At 33.2% G+C, this 22,430-nt stretch overlaps 1 protein-coding gene across 1 annotated transcript in view; it reads left to right on the forward strand.

Annotated features, from left to right (window-relative positions):
* Positions 1–222: 222 nt before the first annotated feature.
* The window catches only part of LOC107453633 (twitchin), a gene marked incomplete in the record, with an annotated part of 247,518 nt that continues 225,310 nt past the window's right edge, over positions 223–22,430 (forward strand). Inside the window, 3 exon segments of the mRNA XM_071179568.1 lie at positions 223–392; positions 18,072–18,414; positions 20,265–20,286. Of these exon segments, the coding sequence (XP_071035669.1) occupies positions 18,099–18,414; positions 20,265–20,286 (338 nt within the window).

Consider the following 22,430-nt stretch of genomic DNA (forward strand, 5'->3'; position numbering starts at 1 on the left):
ATAGTATCCGCTAAGAATGAATCCCCACGATGTTCCGACAAATGTGACCATGGATGATACAACCACGAGCAGCGACGCTTTTAGTAAAAGTGAAAAATCCTCTTTCAAATCTTACATTTTTAAAGTTTTCTTCCGCGAGTATAATTTCCATCTCAGCTGATTCTCTTCTTTTTTTGTTGTCCGTCTTGCCCGAATGAGATGCAGAAGAAGGGAGAGATGACGCAAATAGTTGGGTGCAATGGTGTTGCTCAGTTGAAAGAGGCAGATCCACTTGGCTTCCTGAACTGAGAACATCCCGAAAGAGATCATCTGTGTGTGTGGTAGTGAAATTATTTCTTTTCTTTTTTATCCTGAGGAATAGGATTACCATTGAAAACAGAATTCGATGACAGGTAGGTGGAGTGCGTAGAAAAATGCGCATAAGTTGTATTATTTTATCGCATCCATTTTATCTGAATGAGTTCAATTATTATTTGAATTATTGACAAAATGACTTCGAATGAGAACAAATTTTCTCCATTTCAATAGAGGACAACTATCTCATAAATGAAGAAAATAACGATCGTATAAATGCATTATAATTCTAAATAATATGCGTCAGTATTCCTCATAATGCATTTCAAAACTACCCCCTATTCATTAAATATGCAAATAAATACATTTAAAAAATGAAATTTTCTTTTAAGTTGGCTAAAAAAGAAAGGAAATTATTATGAGTTTGTTGAAGGAAACGTGTAGTGTGTGCGTCACATTCGAAAGTAGTGGGGGGGGGATAGTATAGGGGGTGATCAGGACCTGCATCGACACTATGGCGTCGAGAAACAATTGAAAGTATTTTTTTGGACTTCACCTGGGAAGTATTACTCATTTAACGTTACCCAGTGTGAACTTAAGTGGCGGAGGCGAGCCACACTGTAGCTAGAGTCGGAATTTCGATGGACTCTGATTTTAGCTATCCGAAAGTGACGTCATCAGTTAAAATTTTAATGCATTTTGATGGGTCCGTAAAGGGAAAAGTGTAACAGGATAGATAGCAACAAGAACATTTTGGTTTAAAAAAAAAAACATCTGATCGAATATATTTTTCTCGTTTATTTATTTATTTTCTTAAAAAAATCTGTTACAGACATTGTAGTTGATTTTATTTTGTATTAATTTTGTTTTATTTTGTATTAAAAATATCGATACTGATGAAGGGTTTTCATTCGTTAAAAATTGAAAATATCTCTTTTTATTTTTGGATGTGTTACAAGTGATTGTCAGTTAAACAATTTCATTTTCATTGGGAGTTATTTTCATATATATAACATCTTAAATATTTATTTATCTTTAAGAAATGCTCTTGATTTTATTCAGATAAGCAGAACACGGTAAGTAAAATCACACTTAAAAACTAATATATATATATTTTTTAAATTTAATTTATTCACGAAAGTAAAGATAAAATTGAAAGAAAAATATCTCAAGATACTGTCATTTTCGATTGTTCTTTTATACAAGTGACATTCATTTATTTCTATTAAAATTTCGAGCGAAACACTCACAAACGTCATTAAAATAAATTTAAAAATAAAATTTGAATTCTAATGTTGCGCTTTATGTTTTGAGATAGGGTGAAGAAAAGGCAAATAGTATTCCCTTTTTTATTTGTGGACAGCCCCCCCCCCTGGACAATGCATTTGGTTGAGCGAATGAACATGAATGACATTAGGAATTGTTACAAACTGTAGAGCTAGTCGAGAAACCTGAGTGAATCGTTCTTTATTTACAAAACATAAAATAATAATAAATGTACTGACATAAAAAGAGCATTGTTTAACTTCGTTAGAGAAGGCTTTCATAACTTAAAAAAAACTTTCCTTTTTTTTTCGTTGAAAAGGGAGCTAGGGTGGTAATTAAGCTTCCATTCGTAAATAGTGTTGGAGACTCTTTTGATAGAATTAGTTTAATATTGATTTCGAAATGAAACAATTTATACTGATTTCATTCTTCACATGGTTTTTTAAAACTACTCATTACTAGAGGCTTAAAAAACACTCTTTAATGTTAACACGGTTTAATATTACTGTAAATACTGTTTAATAGAACCATTAATCCTATTCAATCTGAATCGAAATTAAAATAACTAGCGTCAGAAATAATGTTTATAGAATTTAACCCTTTGCCTACGGTTGTACCAGCCGTTAACAAAAGGTCGAAAACTATTTTTAATCTATTACCCAATAGAAAGCTTTTGTTCCTTTGGGTCGAAATCTGACACATTGTGCCAAGATTGTCCTATGTATGAACTCTAATAGTGTAGAAACCACTTCATTTTGATTGCGAATTTTTATGACTTGTATTATGAGAATTAATTCTGCGCAACGTTTTAGACATGAGGAATCTTTTGAAAAACAATTTTTTTTTGTAATATCGATTTATTACGAAATTATTGTCAGTTATTTTTATGAAAATTATTTCAATCAATTGCTTAGAAGTACATAAAATATCGGTGAAATAACATTTTAGCATTACACAAAAACACATATTTGTGACAAATAATAAAAATATGTCACTAGTCTAAATTCCTTAAAAACCGGCACCAAAAAAAAAACAGTCATTGAAGTAGTATTTTTAAATGTGTTTTTTACTCTTTTATTTCTCAAAACTATTTTTTTTTACTGTAAATTGAGAAATTCTTCTTATTTTACATATTTTTTTTTGTTGCATCAAAAAAACAAAAAAACACATATGGAATATTTTAACATGAATTCAGTATAGATTTTTGAGTCCAATATTTTGAGTGAAAGATAGTGTATTGTATGAGCACTGGATGGAATATGCAATGGGCTGTGTTACGAAACTAATTACTTTCGAATTGACAAACGAATTGTTACATTTGGAAACATTTATTAGGACGTAACACAAACATATACAGATTAACACAGACACTCATGATATAATGCGTTTATATTGCAGTTACATAGAGGGCGCTGCTCGAGCACTTCTTTATACGAATATTCTCAACACACCCCATCTGTACTATGTTAAAATAAAGTTTTTTGTTGTCATATCAGTTACCAATTCAATATGAGCAGCCCTTGTAACAGCACATGTAAACAAGGTTATATAAGATTTTTGATTAATATCTTTACCAGAACGAACAAAAAAGTAACAAAGTAACAGAAATGTAAAATCAATTCCAGTAACAGTAAAAGGGTTTTTTTCAAAAACTCTAGTCTTTGGTAATTGTGCAGTAATTTGTTCTGCAGGTTTCAAAAAGTACCTTTTGCATATGAGACAAGTTTTTTAAAACACTTTTCGCTATTTGTCTACCCTTCGGAATCCAAAATGCACTGCGAATTTTTGCGAGGGTAGCTGACATCACACCGTGACAAACCCTTTTATGTTCTCTCGAAATTAGTAATTCAGTAAATTTTAACTTTTTAGGTAAAAGAATTGGATGAATCTCGCTATCTGAAAATTCATTTTCTTCTAGCCTTCCCCTTACCCGAAAAAACATTATTTTTATCTAAAAATGGGGCGAAATAATAAAGAGACGACTTTTTAGATACCTGTTTACCATTTTTAATGCATTCCAATTCAGAAGAGTAGACAAGACTTTGCTCATACCTTATCCAGTTCATCTCAGCTTCTGAGAACTCAGTTGCAGTGTAAGATCCCAACTCAACTGGTAATTTTTTGAGCTTGTTGACGAATCTTTTAACCAGTACTGTAATTTTTAACACTCTATCTAAGTTACTATATTTACTTAAATCTAACACAAATTCTGAATCAAGCACTGTACATTTATATTGGGAGATAATTTCACATTCTTTTCTTAATTCTAAATCTCCAATGGGTTTCTCATTTTCAATTTTACAAGGCCAAAACTCACTAGGTTGATTCAGCCGAGGTGGTCCATACCACCACAACTAATTTTTGACTAAGTCCGAAGCAGAAATACCCCTTGAAAGGATATCTGCAGGATTTTCTTTTCCAGGACAATGAGACCATTTGGTTTGTTCAGTTAAATTTTGAATTTCATTTACTCTATTTTTAACAAAAGTTTTGTAGTTATTAACCTCTCTCTTAATCCAATACATGCATATGGTTGAATCTGTCCAATAGTGATGAGTAGTTTAAATTTTAAACATTTACTAACTTGTTTAACTAACCTAGCGAACAATAAACATCCTAACAATTCTAAACGTGGCAATGTGATAGACTTAATAGGAGCAACCCTACTCTTGGAACATATAAAGCTAGTAATCACTCGGTTTTCTCGAGTAATTCCTCTTAAGTAGATCACACAGCCATAGGCATTCATGGAAGCATCTGAAGAAAAAAGAATATCAAATGAAATAAAATCACATAATGTTAATCCTGAAAAATAATGTCTAGGAATGAATATCTTGTTCAAATGTTCGATTTCACTGCACCACAACTGCCACTTGTAGTCCAGTAAAGGTGAAAGTTCAATATTAGCAGCCAACAATTCTTGGATAAGAATTTTCAGTCTCGTAATGAAAGGACCAACGTAGCCAATGGGATCGAAAATGCGACCCAGAAGGTGTAATACAAATCGCTTGGTACTGCTACCATTGACATCAATGTCTTTTAACTTTCTGACGTCAAAAAAGATTATATCTTTATCAGGATTCCAAGCTAGTCCTAGAACTTTACTTGGTACACCATTTCCACTTATGCCATTTGAGTCATCAGTTTCTCTGCCAGATCTTTTGTACATCTCATGGAGTGGTATCGAGTTAGTTTGCCATTTTCCAAGCACCATTCCAGATTTCTTCATTATTTCTACACTTCCGGTGCTGTTTTTCCTGCGCCGTTTCTAAATTATCAGTTCCTCCAACGAGATCATGGACCCAAAACGAATTTCTTAACACTTCACAAGTTTCTGGGAACAAATTTTGGTACCTTTCAAAATGGTACTTAAGAGTTGCTTCATGCAGGTAAGGACTTGGTTTCAGTCCAAATAGCACTCTAGTGAAGTTTAGTACACAACGCTTGTCAGAATTGAGGTCTTCAATCCAGAAAAATTTGGTAAATCGTCGATCATCTGAGTCTATCAAAATTTGTAAATATGCATGTTTAACATCAGCTGTATATGCTATAGCATTTTGTCTAAATCGCAACAAAAGCTCGAACAAGTTAGGATATAAGTTCATTCCAGTATAAAGACAATCATTGAGTGAGTATTCTTCCTCTGCATGAGCTGTACCATCAAACACTATTCTCAGGCGACTACTTGTTTTATCTTCGCGAATGACAGCATGGTGGGGCAAATAAAATGTAGATTCATTAATTAAATCATCTGACAATTCAACTATTCCCTCTTTAAGATAATCGTCTACAACCTCCCGATACTCCTTATACAAAGATGGATCTCTCTTAAACCTCTTGACCAAACTATTAAAACGTTTTAATGCCACCTCCCTATTGCTCACCAACTTTTCTTGCTTCCCTTCTATCCAAGGCAACTTAACACAATATCTGTTGTCAACAAATTGAATCGAATCATTAAATTCCCTCAGAAGATCTTGTTCTTTCATACCTAAAGTCTCTATTTCCAATTCCCAAAAGCGGCTAAGCTCCGAAGAGATTGAATCATTCTCACTAAAAACGAAATTAAACGATGCGGACTCAATTGAACCTTCACATCTACCTTGAAGGGACCATCCAAAAACTGTTTCAAGAGCAACTAAAGATGAATTAAACCTTTGAAATCTCTCAGTCAAATCCCAATAATAATCCGATCCAACTAACTACGAGATCCTACATTCACTGGACAACTCATTAGTATTAAACGTCAACTCAAGTCACCTAGCCTTCATCTCAGAGCAAACACTTTTATCAGGAACATGAATTGGCGCTCTTGAAATTTCGTCATCTTCAATGCCTCAATCACGACTTCCTTACCTTCGATAATGTTTCGCAACTTAACCTCCACTTTGCAACAAACCTGCAACTTAGGATTCTCAGCGCCAAAACTATAAATTTTCAATTTTTCAAACCCAACAACCTTTAAACCTAACCTTTCGGAAACACATTTTTTAACAAAAGTGCGTTCAGAGCCATTATCAAACAACGAAAATATTAAATCCGAAGAATTAGAGCCAACAATTTCTGCCTTTACACATTGCAACAAAATCCCTCCATTTTTATTCCCTAAATGATTCGAAAAAGTGGATACAATTTATTTCATTTTTTCTCTTCATTTTGTTTTTTTTTTCCGACTCGCCCTCATCCTAATCCTTTTTAGAGTTTTCTAATTTAAAACATATTGCGCGGGCATGCCTACCATTACAAAAAGAACAAGCGGGGCCTTTACAATTTTTAACAAAACAATTAACATTACAACATAATAAGCATCTTCTTTCGCGTAATAATTTCTCTCTTTTATTTTGAGCTTTCAAATTCTCATATTAAGAACTCAAATGATTTTGATTACAAAATATACAACCATTTGAAGCTGCATTAGTCAGCAATTCTTTCGCAGAGGATATAAATTTATTCCGATTCCGAAAGCCACCGTTATATTTACGAGAAAATTGTTTTGATTGGAAATTCGACGCCAGGCGAGGCGAAGGGGGGGGAAACCGCCAGCAAGTGAAAAGCTCTCTATAGCGATGATAGCGTTATGCAAAAATCTCATTAATTCATTTAGATCAGGGGTTTCCAACTTGCATGAGGCGGGGGCCACAATTAAAGACACAAATCAAATGGCGGGCCGCAACTTTATCAAAATTTCATGTAGGACTCTTTTATGTTTGAAGGAACATTAAATATTACTGTCAACTTTTTACCAAGTTGTACAAAACAAAAGTATTGAATTACAAATTAAAATAAGAAGTAGATTTTTAAAAATACTTAATTGTTACTAATAATATTTGAAAAGATATTGAATAAATGATAAAAGTTCGGGCTACAATAACTTTAATGTGCACCTATGTATTAAACAGTTAATGTGCGACAGATATCTAATTGTTAAGATATAAAACTTCAAAAAGTTTGGTATTAAAACTTACATAGTACCACACAAAATGTTTAATGAAAAAATTGAGGTTTATCTGCTACAATCACCAGAGAATAGATATTTACATCTTAAATTAAAAATTTACAAATGTGTGTGTACAAATATATTTACAAATGTATTTTCATCCAAAATGAGTGGTTTCAAAAAGCTAAATTGGAGAATTTCTTCGAGAAAATTTCTGATGCACACATGCTGAATTATACTCACAAAATACCAAAAAATATGAAATAAAAAAGAGCAACATTATTTTTGTATTTGAATAAATATTTTCTTAAATGCAAAACCCGAGAAAATAAATTTTTTTGCACCGTTGGTATGTTAAATTTCACAGAAACGAAGAAATTAGGTTTCTATAAACGAGAAAAGTATTTTAAACCCATATAGATTTTTTACGAAAATTGTCTGCAAAAAAATTGCAACTAATATATTTTAGTCCGCCGGCCTCAAAAAAGGGCTTCGCGGGCCGGATGCGGCCCCCGGGCCGCCAGTTAGAAACCGCCGATTTAGATCATGATTAGTACTTGAAATTTGCTGTTTACTAAATTCTAAAATAAGATGACTGGGAAATAGTTTCAAAATGATTGCACTAAGCATTACACAATACGTTTCCGATTTTACACCTAAACTTTCAAGAGAACGAATTTGAGTTTGACATTTAAAATAAAGATTCTTTAATTCCTGCAAATTAGACGAAATTTTCAAAGGGGTCATATTTAACAGTTTAGACATATGGGCGTTAATTAACCCATCTTTTTGACGGAATGTATCTTGAATTGAAGAGTTGGTTTATAGTTGTTTTCTGTTATCGCAAAACCTTTAATGCAAGAAAGTGCCTCACCGCCAAGACATGTAAATAAATATGAAAATTTTTCAACATCTGAGAGAGAAGTATTTTTATCAATTGAATTTTCATATTGATTCCAGAAATTCAAATACTCTGATGGATTGCCATAATAAGTTTGAATTTTTAATTTAGGCAATTTTGCTCTTATATTTGATCCACTATGATTCACAGGATTTTCTTGCACATTATTATATTTATTTTCAATCACGCTATTCGATTGCAACGATTTTATTTTGTTTTTTAATTTAACAGTAGTAAAAACTATTTCTTCGTTATATTCATCAATTTTTTCTATTTCTGATTCAATATCATCGATATCTAAAAGATTTTCGATTTTAACATCTGAAGAATTGATTTGATCGTCTTTGGTTTGCAATTGGACCAACGGACTTTCGAATTCATCGATTTCAATTCCCTGCTCTTCTAAACAAGTTTTAATTTTTGTAATTAAGTAACTTGTCCTCTATGTGAGGTGCGTTGCTTTTTTAACTTATCCAACTCTTTCTTTTCAGCCATTACTAAATTTATATTCCTTTTCAGATATTAATAAGCACAAACAAATCCAACAATTTTTGAAGCATATGTGGTTCAGAAAATACAAACACTATAAATTCAAACTAGTACTTATTAAAAACGAAAGTATATATATCAAACATAAACAACACAATTTTACCATTTCAATAATTTCCTACGCATCAACCCTAATTCGACACAACATGAAACAATTAAATGTCCAAATCGAAACTATTTCAATTCAATAACTTTTAACTATTTTCAACACAATACGAAATGGATAAGTATCAAATCAAAACAACCTACCCCGCATGCCGTCATTTTTTATTTCTTGCAAACGAATTTTCCTTAAAATTAAAAATTGCGATCAATTCAATTCAGTTTTTAAATTCTAAAAGACTAAAGTTATAATTCTTTAAAAAAATTTTTTTTTAAGAACTAAGAAGACATCTTTTATGGAAATGTTAAAGTGGAATTAAAGCATAGAGCTAATCTTCTGGTTTTTTTTTTTCAAATTTAGCTTTATAGAAGCCTGGATATATATATATAATGTNATAACAGTTTTAGTAATATAACCACTAAAACGATTAATATGATTATAGAAAATATATAATTACTAATTACTAAAAAGGTATACTTTCATCATTAGCTCACACGATTGCATCCGCTAAAAGGAGTGCTTTCTAAGATTGTATCAATAAAGCCAAAGCAAAATAATATATATAAGTACAATAGTGTGAGGAGCACTCAAAATAGAATTGAAACAAAATAGTGATAATAAAAATGAGCTGATGATGAGTTCTGGCTTTTTAATATATACTTTTTAGTTTTTTTAAAATTATTTTTCAAAAATGTTTTTTTTAAAATAATTTTTCTCAATCAATGATTTTCAAAATCAAATAGTTCTGTTGATTGTGAGAGAATGCGTTTTTTTCGTGTAGTTTAAAATCCTGGTATTGTTAAATCGTTTTTATTAAGGCACGTAGTTTTTTTAATAACTTCTTTTCAAGGAGTTGTTTTATTTTCGATAAATAAACTTAATATTTGGAAGAAAAATGTAGATAACTCCCATTTTATAATTCAGTTAGTTTCAGAACAGATTATGAGTAGACTCATTATCAGAATTGAAATTATATTCCATCAGTAGAATTTTTTTAAAATCTATTTTAAATTGGAGTGGCGCTGCGGAACAAAGAGGGCTCGGGATTGCAAGAGCAGAGGTTCCGGTTGGATGGTCAGCCCAGTGCATGTTTGGTACTCATTTTATCGAGATGAAAGGTTGAATCGACTATGCCCGGCATCGAACTTTATCTATTTTGCATACATAATTATTTGTCTTCAGTTTGTAAATGATTGCTATTTGTAGTATTTAAATGTTCTTTAATTTTGCATTTTTTAAAAAACGAAATATAAACTAATGCGAGTTTAATATATTTTAAAAGAAATAATTTTATTTTTATTTTATAACCGTCGTTGAACAGCCGACCCAAATTTTTGGGTTTACGATTGCTCATGTGCAACTCCGTGTCATTTTGAACCCAATGCAGAAGACAAGGGAACTCCTTTATCAAGTATTTATCAAGTATTGGGCGAAAATCGCCTTTCGTGGAGGACTTTTTGAGGGAAATCACCTGAATTTACAAAACCATGAAAGCCTCCCTCGGTTAGCCTGACGGCAAAGGGACTCAAACCCATGATTCGGCTGCCATTGCGGACATTTTACGTCAGCACTGTGGTCGGTGCGATTTGGGTGCGGAATTCGAATCGACCCGCAGTCGCTGGGATCGAATCCGGGTTTCCTCATTGGGAGGCGAGAGCTCTTTCCCCTGAGCCACCACGGCTCTAAAATCATTAAAATAATAATCTAATATGTATAATTCTCTTACGTGGCTCCCAAATTTTGGCTGCATTTCTTTTCCGCCGGTGGCAACGTTTGCTTTGTTTACGTTACTATTTCTCTTACACGGCGAATCGACCCATGATTGCCGATAAAAATGTTACATGCCAAATCTAGCTGAGGTGGCTCAACATATAGCGCTTTTAAAAATGGAAACTGAAGTAACCAGAGAGCATCAGCTGCGGCAATCTCATACTATTAAGTTGGGCAGAAGTGAGTAGTCTTTGTCGATAGATCTCTATTTTAGTATTTCGTCGAAAGCGCTTTTTTTTTCACGAATTTATACATTACGAATTTATTTGACGATTTTTGATTTATATCACGAATTATACTATAGCACATTTCTAATAGGTTTAACGAATTACATGTCATTTATTTGAATTCAAATTTATTTTAATGACTTGGTATTTACTAAAGAGATGTAATTTTTAAAAAAAAAAAATTTTTTTTATATGGATTTGAATGATTGTTTTGAATTCATAGGTGCATTGCAAATGCACAAAATTTTAAGTTAGTAGCGAGCGAAACAAACCATATAAGATTGCGTAACAATTTTCGGGGGTTGGCCAGCGTTAGCGAGCAGGGGGCGCAGTCCACTAGTAAAATAATAATAAATCAATTGAAATAATAATAAATCAATTAAAATAATAATAAATCAATAATAAAAATCATTAAAATAAAAAGAAATAAAAAAACAACAACCCTGTTTTTTAAAATTGGTAGCAATTAGTTACAATTCGTATCGCTAGAAAACTACAATATTGTTCAATTCATGGAATTCATGGAAATTTCTTTCAATTCATGGAAAACAATAATTGAAGCCAATAAAATAATATTTCTGAAGAAAAACTAATACTAATCAACATTTTTGTAAAGATAAATTTTAAATTGATTTGAGTGAATTCAACAAAAATGTCTGGAAAGAACTGAGCTATCATTTTTCGCCTAAACGTAACTGCTCAAAAAAGATGATAAGCACTGTCACTCAAAGACAGGACAATGCAGCACACTTGAAGAAAACCGATCACAATAGAGAGATTTTGTGGGGAACTTGAGAGAGCAGGAAAGAAAGAGTCCGTTCTCAGTACAGGGTGAAAATCAGTACTTAACAACGGTAAAACAAATAATATTTCTAACTTGTTTATTATTTGTTCTCAGTGGCTATTAGTTAAAGCAAAACCATACCATTGAAATAAAAATGATCCGTCATCCGGCATAATGCCCATTCATATAGTATATCAAGCTTTTTCAAGTATCTTCAAGGGGCTGAAAACATTCTAGCCTTAAAAATGTAAAGTATCGGTGCTGTTGGACTCTCCAAATTTACTCATGAAATACTTTATACAAGAGTATATTTGACACCAAATGCCATAAAGCCAGCAGTGTCTATTACTAAAATTAAGCATCATCGGTCAGTTCGCCACTTTTTGAAGCTCCCTTATTAAGCCAATGAGTTCTCCATTCATATTGCTCTTTAGTACATAGCTTATTTATTTACTTCAGTTAATAACTATTACCAAAATAAATTATCGTCGAGTCGTGATGGCTCAGGGGATAGAGCGTTCGACGATGGCTGGTCCATATGAATTCCGTCTTGCACCGACCACGGTGCTTACGTAAAATATCCTCAGTGGTAGACGGACCATGGGTTAGAGTCCCCTTGCAGTCAGAGTCAGGCTAACTGTCAGAGGTTCTCGTGGTCTTCCTCTAAGTGCAACGCAAATGCGGGTGAGTTCCTTCAAAAAGTCCTTCATGTAAACAAATTTCTCCCAATACTTGATCCAGGAGTTCCCTTGTCTTCTGGACTAGGTTCAAAATGACAAGGCTACGGAGTATTCGTAAACGCAGAAAATTGGGTCGTCTGTTTAACAACAGTTGTCATATTGCTATGTTACTCCCCAACAAATGCTTTTCCTCATTCATTTTGCTTTTCAATACAAAACTTAGTTTACCGTCGATTGTAAATTATTTAGTTCTTGAGTTTGTAAGTATAACTATAAACAAAATAAAGTTAAATAAAAACACTTCGTTCCGGACAACCTTACAAACTCTATTTTGGTGACGTAGTCCACCTAAGAGAACAACGAATAAAACAGTATTACTGAACGCGCATTAAACAACTTAATGATACATATCTTTAATGACAAAACTGAATGACAAAACTTAATTTAATTCTAATTAAAGCAATGGTTTTCTCTAAATCAATGTTCCTAAACTTAAAAATCAAAAATTGGGTTTCATCATTTGTACTCATTTAGCGTCATTTTGCATTCTTAGAGTCTACCACAAACCAAACAAATTCTTCATTTAATTATAGACTTATCTGTAGTAAATCCTGCTTGGATAAAGACATCTTGAAATGTATTTCAATTTCCGATTTTTATTTATTAAATAAAGTAATTTTTCAGTCTCTCTGTAGAAAAATTAGCTATGAGGCGAACAACTTGTAAAAACAAAACTTGTTTAAACTAGAGCACCTCAATTAGAAAAGTCGACTTGTCCGCCCAAACTTTTTTTCCCCAGAGATTTGGCAACTTTTCGCTGAAAACGACGCTCACCTCAAATAGGACATTCCATAAAGAAAAGCGTGTTTGCGTATATTGATTTACATTGTTTTTCGAAAAATTTGTTTTACACCTGTACAAATTCCTTACAATATTTTTTTATTACTACAATCTATATCTATACATCTATACATAATAATAAACGCGGCTGTGTGTCTGTCTGTAATCACAATATATCTCCCTAGAAGCCTCGCCCAGGCACGAAACTCGGCACATAATTGTGTTTTGACATAATAAAGAAGTATTTTTTTTCTTTTTCAAAAATTTGGATTAGTTTTTTAGTTATCAGTCATTTTGTAAGAAAATCTATGCTTTTTCGTCTTCAAAGAGCCATATTAAAAAATGTATATACTTTTCTCCACTCTTATAAATGTATGCTAATGCGAACCTTACAATTGAAATATTAATTTTCGACAACTTAAACCAATAATATACGAAGGAATTAATAATTTAATTGCAAGGTTCGCATTAGTATGCATTTATCAAAGTGGAGAAAAGTTTAACTTTTGTATTAAAAATGTGGTAACATATTCGATACGTAAATAGAACGCTTCGATTTGATATATTTGTCGCTGTTCATCTGGATATGAAGACAAAATTGCAGGACAGGAACACTTTAATTGTCCACTAATATTCTGATTTTCTGCTATGTCTTAAAAAACTTTATTTGTTAAAACCTTTAGCGTGGCGGACAGCTGGCCGCCTTAGGCGGCTAGTTTAAAATAAAAATCATATTCATTACTAGATAGAAACAGTTTATACACAATTTTGTTTCCTTAATAATTATAAAATTAAAAACTAGTTTGTATTTTGTAAACACACTCCCATTTACTTTTCTACAACAGAAAATAATTGTTTTAGCAATTTTAGAATTTTACAAAAATTAAATAACATTAATAGACTCGAAAAACGCATGAAAGTTCAAATATTAAATGGATTTCTTATGACAAATGTAAACAAACTATTTAAGCAATATATTTCCTCGAGATATGAAACGAGAGGGGATTAAAAAAAACTAATTATCTGAATCAAAATGGAATACAATAAGAAACAGGCAAATATTTATTTTTAACAAAACACTTAAAAGTGAATAAAAAACTTGGTGATAAGTTTGGCGAATATTTATTCAGCCAATCGCTTGCCTTTATTGACTAGTTTTATAACTCACAAACACTCAAAATCGTCAAATAAAGTACTAAATGTTGCTGTCATATTTCAAATAGATATTTACTTAATAAATCCAGTTGTCGATGAAAATTCTTATATTTGATACACGGTTCGAACTGTACAATTCGAGTAATCCTCAAAAATTATTCGCTTATTTATTTTTTAAAAAAAAAAGAAACAGACAAAAACAAACATTCAAAGACAAATTCTGACAACTTAAAATCGTTTATATACTACATATATAAGTAAATAAACTATAATTAAATGAGTATTTACCTCACATGAACGAGATCCAGTTACAGGCTCCCAGTTATAATTTTCTAAAATTTATTACCTATTTCTACTTTCGATCGAGATCTCTATGAATATCTAAACAATGCTTTATTGAAATTACATACATTTGCAGGCTTGTGAGCTCAATTTAGGCTTATACACCTTTGTCAAGTAGAAATACAGATAGAACAATTCAGAGAAGGACATCACGAAGAATACATCCTGGGTTACGGCGGGATTCGAACCCGCTACCCCCACGCTTTGCACATCGTTTAGCCGGCGATACCGCTCGGCCAGGGAGGCCCCTCTAAACATTAAAAAGGCCATTTTTTAAAAAAACTATTTCCCTAATTCAACGCTAATATTAACTTTGCGTGACTAGCGAACTTGTTTGCTCCATAATAGCGACAGTTCAACTCTCTCAAGTACCGTGGTGGACTGATCGTTATTGATTGATTTGTTCATTTACGTCGCACTAGAGCTGCACAATGGGCTATTGGCGACGGCCTGGGAAACAACCCTGAGGATGATCCGAAGACATGCCATCGCAATTTTGATCCTCTGCAGAGGGGATGGCACCCCCGCTTCGGTAGCCCGACGACCTGCACGCGAAGTCGAGCACTTTACGGTAGAACAGTTTAACGAGGACCCATACCGCACACCCTCGGTCCCTACGCAGACCGATCCAAGTGGTCCCCCACCCGCACACTGACCGCAGTCAGTGATGCTTGACTTCGGTGATGTGCTGGGAACCGTGTCTTTACGATCAGTCCACTACGGGACGGACTGATCGTTAAGACACGGTTTAAAGCAGTTCATTGAAGTCAAGCAACACAGGCTGCGGTCAGTGTGCGGGTGGGGGACCACTTGGATCGGTCTGCGTAGGGACCGAGGGTGTGCGGTATGGGTCCTCGTTAAACTGTTCTACCGTAAAGTGCTCGACTTCGCGTGCAGGTCGTCGGGCTACCGAAGCGGGGGTGCCATCCCCTCTGCAGAGGATCAAAATTGCGATGGCATGTCTTCGGATCATCCTCAGGGATGTTTCCCAGGCCGTCGCCAATAGCCCATTGTGCAGCTCTAGTGCGTCGTAAATGAACTACAACAATATCAATTCCCCTAATAGAGAAGCTCTCATTAAAACAACTGACTCGTTATGACGCGTGCCTTAACCCACTGACGGCTTAGCAAAATGGGGTTGCTTTTTCCCAATTCACTATTTTCCTATCTAATAATATGGAAAGACCGCTAAGCGGAGAGGACTGCTGTATTTAAAAAGTCGTTGAATAGATTTTGATGGACGACTGCTCATGTCCTTCTCATTTTGAATCCAATTCAAAACACACTAAGACTACTACTGGATCAAGTATTGGGAGAAGGTTAGGACTGTATGAAGGAACTAATCCGCATTTGCGTTACATGGAGAGGAAGACCACGAGAATGTCCCACGATTAGCCTGACGGTTAGACGGCAAGAGGACTCGAACCCATGATCTATCTATCCCTGAGGATATTTCACGGTAGCACGATGGTCGGTGCAAGCTGGATGCGGAATTCGTATCGATCCACCATTGCTTGATCGAACCCGGGTTCACCTTATCGGGGGGCGAGTGCTCTTTCCCCTGAGCCACCACGGCTCATGACGGCATGTTAAAATAGGACTAGAAAATAAATCTTCAATAATGTTTAAATAAGAGATTCCGTTAGATACATTATCGATCGATGCATGTTAAAAGTTTGTTTCGTTAAATTTTGACTCTCCACCCACCAGAATGTGTTGTCTCTTACGTAATTATGACTCGATTATCGTTCATTTAGTTTTCATCATTCAATATGAGCTGATCTCCAAACATGGTATTAAAATTCTGTCACCTTAAGTAACTGATGTTTTTAGGAATTATTGGTGTGTATTTCTCGATAAAATTCGGGTAATAAACTTATTTTGCAGAACCCAGTTGAATAACCGTCACATTCCTTAGTCTTAACCATTTGTTTTTTTTTTTGGGGGGGGGGGGGTTACCATGGAATGCTGGTCGATTTTAATCCAATTCCAGCAAAAGCAATATTTTAATCTTTTAAAATTATATAAAATTTTATTTTGATAAAGCGTAACAAAAACAAAACTTAAAAAGTTTCCCACATTTTATGAACCATGCATATGTTTTAGCGTATGAAGCAATCGCTTCCTTTCTTTAAAGCTCTTCTATTCCTAAATTCTATTTGTGAGTATATCGTTTCTATTTTATTGCGAATATCAACAAACAAGCGAATCCTCATATAAAAACTAATTTATTCAACTCCAGAGTTATACATTTAAAATGAAACCATTTTAAGTCTTTTGATAGTTGTATAAAACTTCCGAAATGTATTCGGAAAATATGACAGTCGAAAAAACGATACAATAATTTATATATTCTGCTCGAATGCAAGTTTATTTTTAGTGTTATTTATGTTTTATTTCATAACCGTCGTTGAACTGCCCTTCCAAATTGGAGTTCATGACGTTACAATGTTCAACTCCGTAGCCTTGTAAGTTTGAACCCAATCCAGAAGACAAGGGAACTCTTTCAGCAGTACCTCCAGAGGTACTGATTTATTATAAGGACATGGAGGACCTTATGACCCCAACAGATTTCACGTTGCACCAGTTACCATTTAATAGACGGGATTCTTCGACCGGCTGGATTAAAATTCCCGTTCTCACAAAAACGATTCCAACCAGGCTATCATGGCTTTCTCCGGAAGTATTATAAAGGAAACCGTTTCCCACAATTAAAAGTGATTTTTTAAAAATAGTTTTATTTCAATGACCCTGTTTCCCTTTATATTTAGCTGCGTCGATACAAAGTTTCGTGGCAGCATTGTGCCTCGGCATTAGAATTTTATGGCACATCGCCCTTTCTACTACTTGCGTGCCATCGAGTCAAAATCGGCTGGGCAAAACATTGGGTGGTCATTTCTGAACTAATTTCTGTGATCAAACATCGAACTAATACTTTTAATTTACATTTATAATTTGATATGGGATTACCTCATCTGGTTGAAAGCGTGCTTCATCCTCAATGAAAATGATTGCCTCGAAAACTCCAAAAAAATCCAAACTTTTTTAGTCTTTATCTGGTAAAGACTGTGTGGAGGGGAAACCTTTATTAAGCAATGAGAGTGATTAACTCGATCATTAAAAAATAGAAATTTTTTCTAATGTCTGCTTTCATTTGACTTGTGAGGGAATGTATGTGCACTTAAAATGCGTATAAAACTTCTGTAAAAATGTATGTAAAAATTCTGGTAAAAATACCATAATGTATGTTAATGACATTTCTGGTAAAAGGCAGTGGAACCAAACAAGTGAAACCAAAACAAGCGATATGAACGGTAACGATATTTAAAACCTTCATTTGGCAATTTTTCTGCTCTTAATGTTTACTGGATATTCTAGTTTGCAAAATTGCAGTTCTTATTACCACAATTAGTAAAAAATACAAAACTTAAATTTAACCAGATAAAGGGTTCTTACGCCACATGCTTTCATAATCCATTACCAAATTTCAACACATTGTTAAAATTTTATCACCTATTATAAAAACATGTTTTATTTTTAATTTTTCCAAAAACAATTATCGAAGCTCTTTTGTAAAATGTACCGAAGCTCTTCTGGTGTTCCCAAAAATCCATGAACACGGTAAATTTTACCTTATTCTCGTCTATATTACCATCATGTTTTTCTTCTTCCTCAGTTTACTCAAAGTGGAGTGTAAAGATTGTAATGTATGAATTGTTTCAGATGGATTGTTAAATTAAAGAAGTATCGATGGGGGTAACAGACGAGGATATCGCCCCAACTTTCACCAAGAAGCCATCCCTGAGGGAAGAAGACGATGGCAACAAGTTGGTGTTCGAATGTCAGTTGGTCACCAACCCCAAACCGGCCATCCAGTGGTACAGGGGTGAGACGGCGTTGCACGAAGACCACCGAACTAAAGTGACCATGAAAGAGATCGGACCGAACAAATACAATATAATGTTAGAACTAAACGATGTATTCGAAACAGATGCGGGCATGTACAAAGTGACGGCCAAAAATAAATTCGGAGAAATTTCGTCATCCATCAATCTCAATTTCAGCCGTAAGTATTGCTTTTATTAAATGAAATATAACTCTCGATATAGAATGGCAAACATATGCAATAAAATATTTATTATTGAATTTAATTACTCACATTTTTGAATAGCACGCATTTCTACTTCATTTTAAATGACGCAATAAGAAACGTTCAATAGTTTCAATAGTTCTTGAATAATGTCCCACCAATTGCAAATTTTAAAAAAAATACACATATTAGATTAAATTTTGAAGTATCGAAGTGAAGAAAGGATTAAATAAATAACATAAGTGTGCTTTTCCCCGCCGTTTTCATCATAAAATATACTCACTATGAATGATAATCCTAGTGAATAATATTCCTTTACTATCAGTTAAACAGGGATGGGCAAACTACGGCCCGCGGGCCAACTGTGGCCCGCCGGAAGGTTTTATCCGGCCCGCGGATATAATTTTAATTTGCCGATCAGTGGCAATATACATAAACAATATACATCCATTTTCTTGTCAACTATTTAAAATTATTTCTGTTTTTCCTTTTTTAACAAAGTACTGATGACCTTTTTACTTTCTCTATTTTTGTTCTACAAAACATAAATTGATGGAAATAGTTAGCACAGACAGCTTCAATTGGTAAAATGTTGAAAGCAGAAGTTCTTTATAGAATAGCCGTAGATTGGCTCCAACTAGCTCTTGTCTCTCTCGCGGAGTTGACTTATGGAATCTAATATAGTTAAATTGCACTTCACATTTGGCAGACTGCGCATTTTAAGATCCAACGAGCGGACAATCTAACAATCATCTGAAGCAGTTGTTTCTAAATATGCCAAAGTTCTACAAATCATTACCAAAAACTAGTTTCCAAAATTTAATATTTTATGCCCAGAAAATCAGCTCTATGTTTGCTTAATCTTATATATGTGAACAAGAGTTTTCAACTTTGAACCTTAGAAAGAATCATTTCAGAAGTGGACTAGCAGAAAAGCATTTAGCCTTGTTCCGTAAAATAGGCACATCTCGCTTCGAACCTTAATATAAGGAACTTTTAAGAACGAAATCGCAATTTCATTCATCTCACTAAATATTTAAATTAAAACTTGTATATCGCTTTTTTTTTAAATTTTGAAAGTTTTATTTGTCCCACCAAACATTTTTTTTCTCGATTTTTGGCCCTCGACCAAAAAAGTTTGCCCATCCCTGAGTTAAAACAATCCTATTGATTATTTGAAATAAGGGTGCACAACTTTTTTGAGTGAAGGGCCACTTGCGCAGCGGGTAGATGAACGAAGGGCCGCATGCATATGGAGTCATGTTAGCGGCAAATAGGATTATTTTTATCTAAACATGAGTGTTCTGAGCACCAACTATTTTTATTAGTAAAATTAATAACTTATGTGAGGAAAATTAAATAATTTTAATTACTTAAATTTGTTTAAAACTAAAAGAACTGATACATTATTTTTAAAGAAAAACTTTTACATTTTCCAAAACTTTAAATAAAATAGAACACATTAAGTGAAAATACCGCGTAAAAACAGAAAATAAAATATGTAAAGAAGAAACAGAATAAAACATGAAGCGAAATCTATAAGGCAAATATCGAATTAAAGTGCAAAAAAAAAAGCACATTTCATTGAGTATAATATAAATTTGAATTGAATATTTTAATAATATGATGTTTAAACAAAAACCAAATGAAAAGAAATGTTTTATAGCGTTCTGAGGTTCCCGCGGGCCGCAAGTGGCCCGCAGGTCATAGGTTGTGCACCTCTCATTGAAGACATTTTATTTGTTACTTAACAAAACATTTTTCAATAGCAGAATAAAACGATTCTTTGATGCATAAATGAAATATTTCATTTCTTTCTTTTTCAGCTGCTGATCAACCGCACGATTAGTAAGTTCTCCTTTTTCCTATATCTATGCATGGTTTGCTAAATCTCTTCCATGAATTCAGAAGACTTATGATGAATTGATTTTTAAACAAACTACTTTTTTCCTCATGAAATTTTTATAAACGATTGTTACACATAATGAATTATTGCTTATGAAGGACAACACGCCCGAAGGTTTATGAGGACATTTTAAACACTTGTGAAAACAGAAAAAAAAATGTCTTTTTTTTACAACGAAATTTTTTTATTTATTCAAATTACATTTCTTTAATTATTATGTACATAATGCAATAATTATTTCTCAATTAGTAATTTATTTAATCCTTTAGTGGTTCTGTACTTAAAAAGTACTTGACCTAAAAGGACTTCTGTACTTAAGTGGTTCTGTACTTAATACAAATTGAAAAACTGCTCAACGTTTATAAATCAACTGTCGAAGGATTATTTTCTTTGTGTAGTAACATTCTATTTTAATTTTAAGTTTTCTTAAAAAATTCGTTTGGCGGGGGGAAAAAATTCGCATCAACTGTGTATAAAAAGAACATAAAAATTATTCTTGACTTAATAAAATTCCGAATGCTTAGAATCACTAATTTCTCTAACCAATTAATTTCTTTGAGCCGTGAGGAATAGAGCTTTCCAATGAGGTGAACCGGGTTCGAATCCCAGAAAGAACGGGTCGATCCAGCTTGCACCGACCACAGTGCTGACTTGAAATATTCACAGTGGTAGATGAATCATTCCCCTTGCCGTCAGACTAACCATGGGAGGTTTTCGTGGTTTTTCCCTTTTTTAATGCTATTGCGAAAAGTCCGCCACGAAACCAGATTTCTCCCAATACTTGATCCAGGAGTTCCCTTGTCTTCTGGATTGGATTCAAAATGAAAAGGCTACAGGTAGGAACTTTAGTAGTCGTAAACCCCCCAAAAAATTTAAGATTTTTCATCTGTTCAACGACAAAAAATAAAAAAAATTTTAATAAATAATAATTTAAAATAAAAAATAAAGGAAAAATTTTTTAGAAATGTAGAAAAGTAGAATAAAATTTTTTGCATCTTTCATAACAATTGAAAAAAAAGTTATCAGAGTGGAAAGTTATAAAGAAATTTCAGGGCCAAATGCAAATAAACTGATTTTTAATTGAGTTAATATTAGAAAAATTATTCTCTTTGTTATTTCTCCTCTATTCTATTTGCTTGTAAACAATGTACATTTAAGACTTCGGGAAACTGTGTGTTTGATAACTAAATAATTTTAACAAAACTAAATAATTTTAACAAAACTAAATAATTTTAACAAAAACTGATGGTAATTAAAATAAAAAGTTTTGTATTGAAAATTAAAAATAATTGGGAAATTGTATTCATGCGTTGAAGGTAAACGTAAAAGTATTATTATTGACACCGAAGATTTGGCAACTACTTGAAGTGAAATTATAAGCTGTGCAGTAAAAGATAAAATTTGTGGAGAAAAGTTACTAATTCATTTAAGAGCACTTAAAGTATCGACAAAATATTATTTTAGTCTTCGATGCTTCATTGAATCGTGATAGCTTAAGCATTCTCCTTCTAATAGTAATCAGGTTCGAATTCTGGCGATGGTAAGTCAATATGAATTTCGCATCTGACATGCACCGACCACAGTGCTGTAAAATATTCTCAGTGGTAGACGGATCATGAGTTTGAGTCCCTTTACCGTCAGGCTTACCATTTGAGGTTTTCGCTGTTTTCCTCTCCGTGTAACGCAAATGCAGGTTAGTTCATCAAGAAGTCTTCCACGAAAGCAAATTCCTCCCAATACTTGATCCAGGAGTTCTTCTGTCTTCTGGATTGGGTTCAAAATCACAAGCCGACGGAGTTAAACAGTCGTCAAACCAAAAATTGGATCGTCTATTCAACGGCGGTTATGAAATAGAATAAAATGATTCTTGATTAATTTTGGTAATAGGTACTAATTGAAATAAAAAAATATAAGATATGTTGATTCATTAGATGAAGTATGAATGATTTATAAATGGAGAAGATGTTTTTGCTTTTATGAAGAACAGTAAAAAATCTTCATATTATTATTGGCTCCAATGATTGATGTGATTTTAATATCTACTCTTACATAGGTACTGGTCTATATATTTGGTGCTTCATCAATG

Source organism: Parasteatoda tepidariorum, chromosome 1 (genome assembly GCF_043381705.1).
Source record: "Parasteatoda tepidariorum isolate YZ-2023 chromosome 1, CAS_Ptep_4.0, whole genome shotgun sequence".
In the NCBI taxonomy this organism is placed as follows: domain Eukaryota; kingdom Metazoa; phylum Arthropoda; class Arachnida; order Araneae; family Theridiidae; genus Parasteatoda; species Parasteatoda tepidariorum.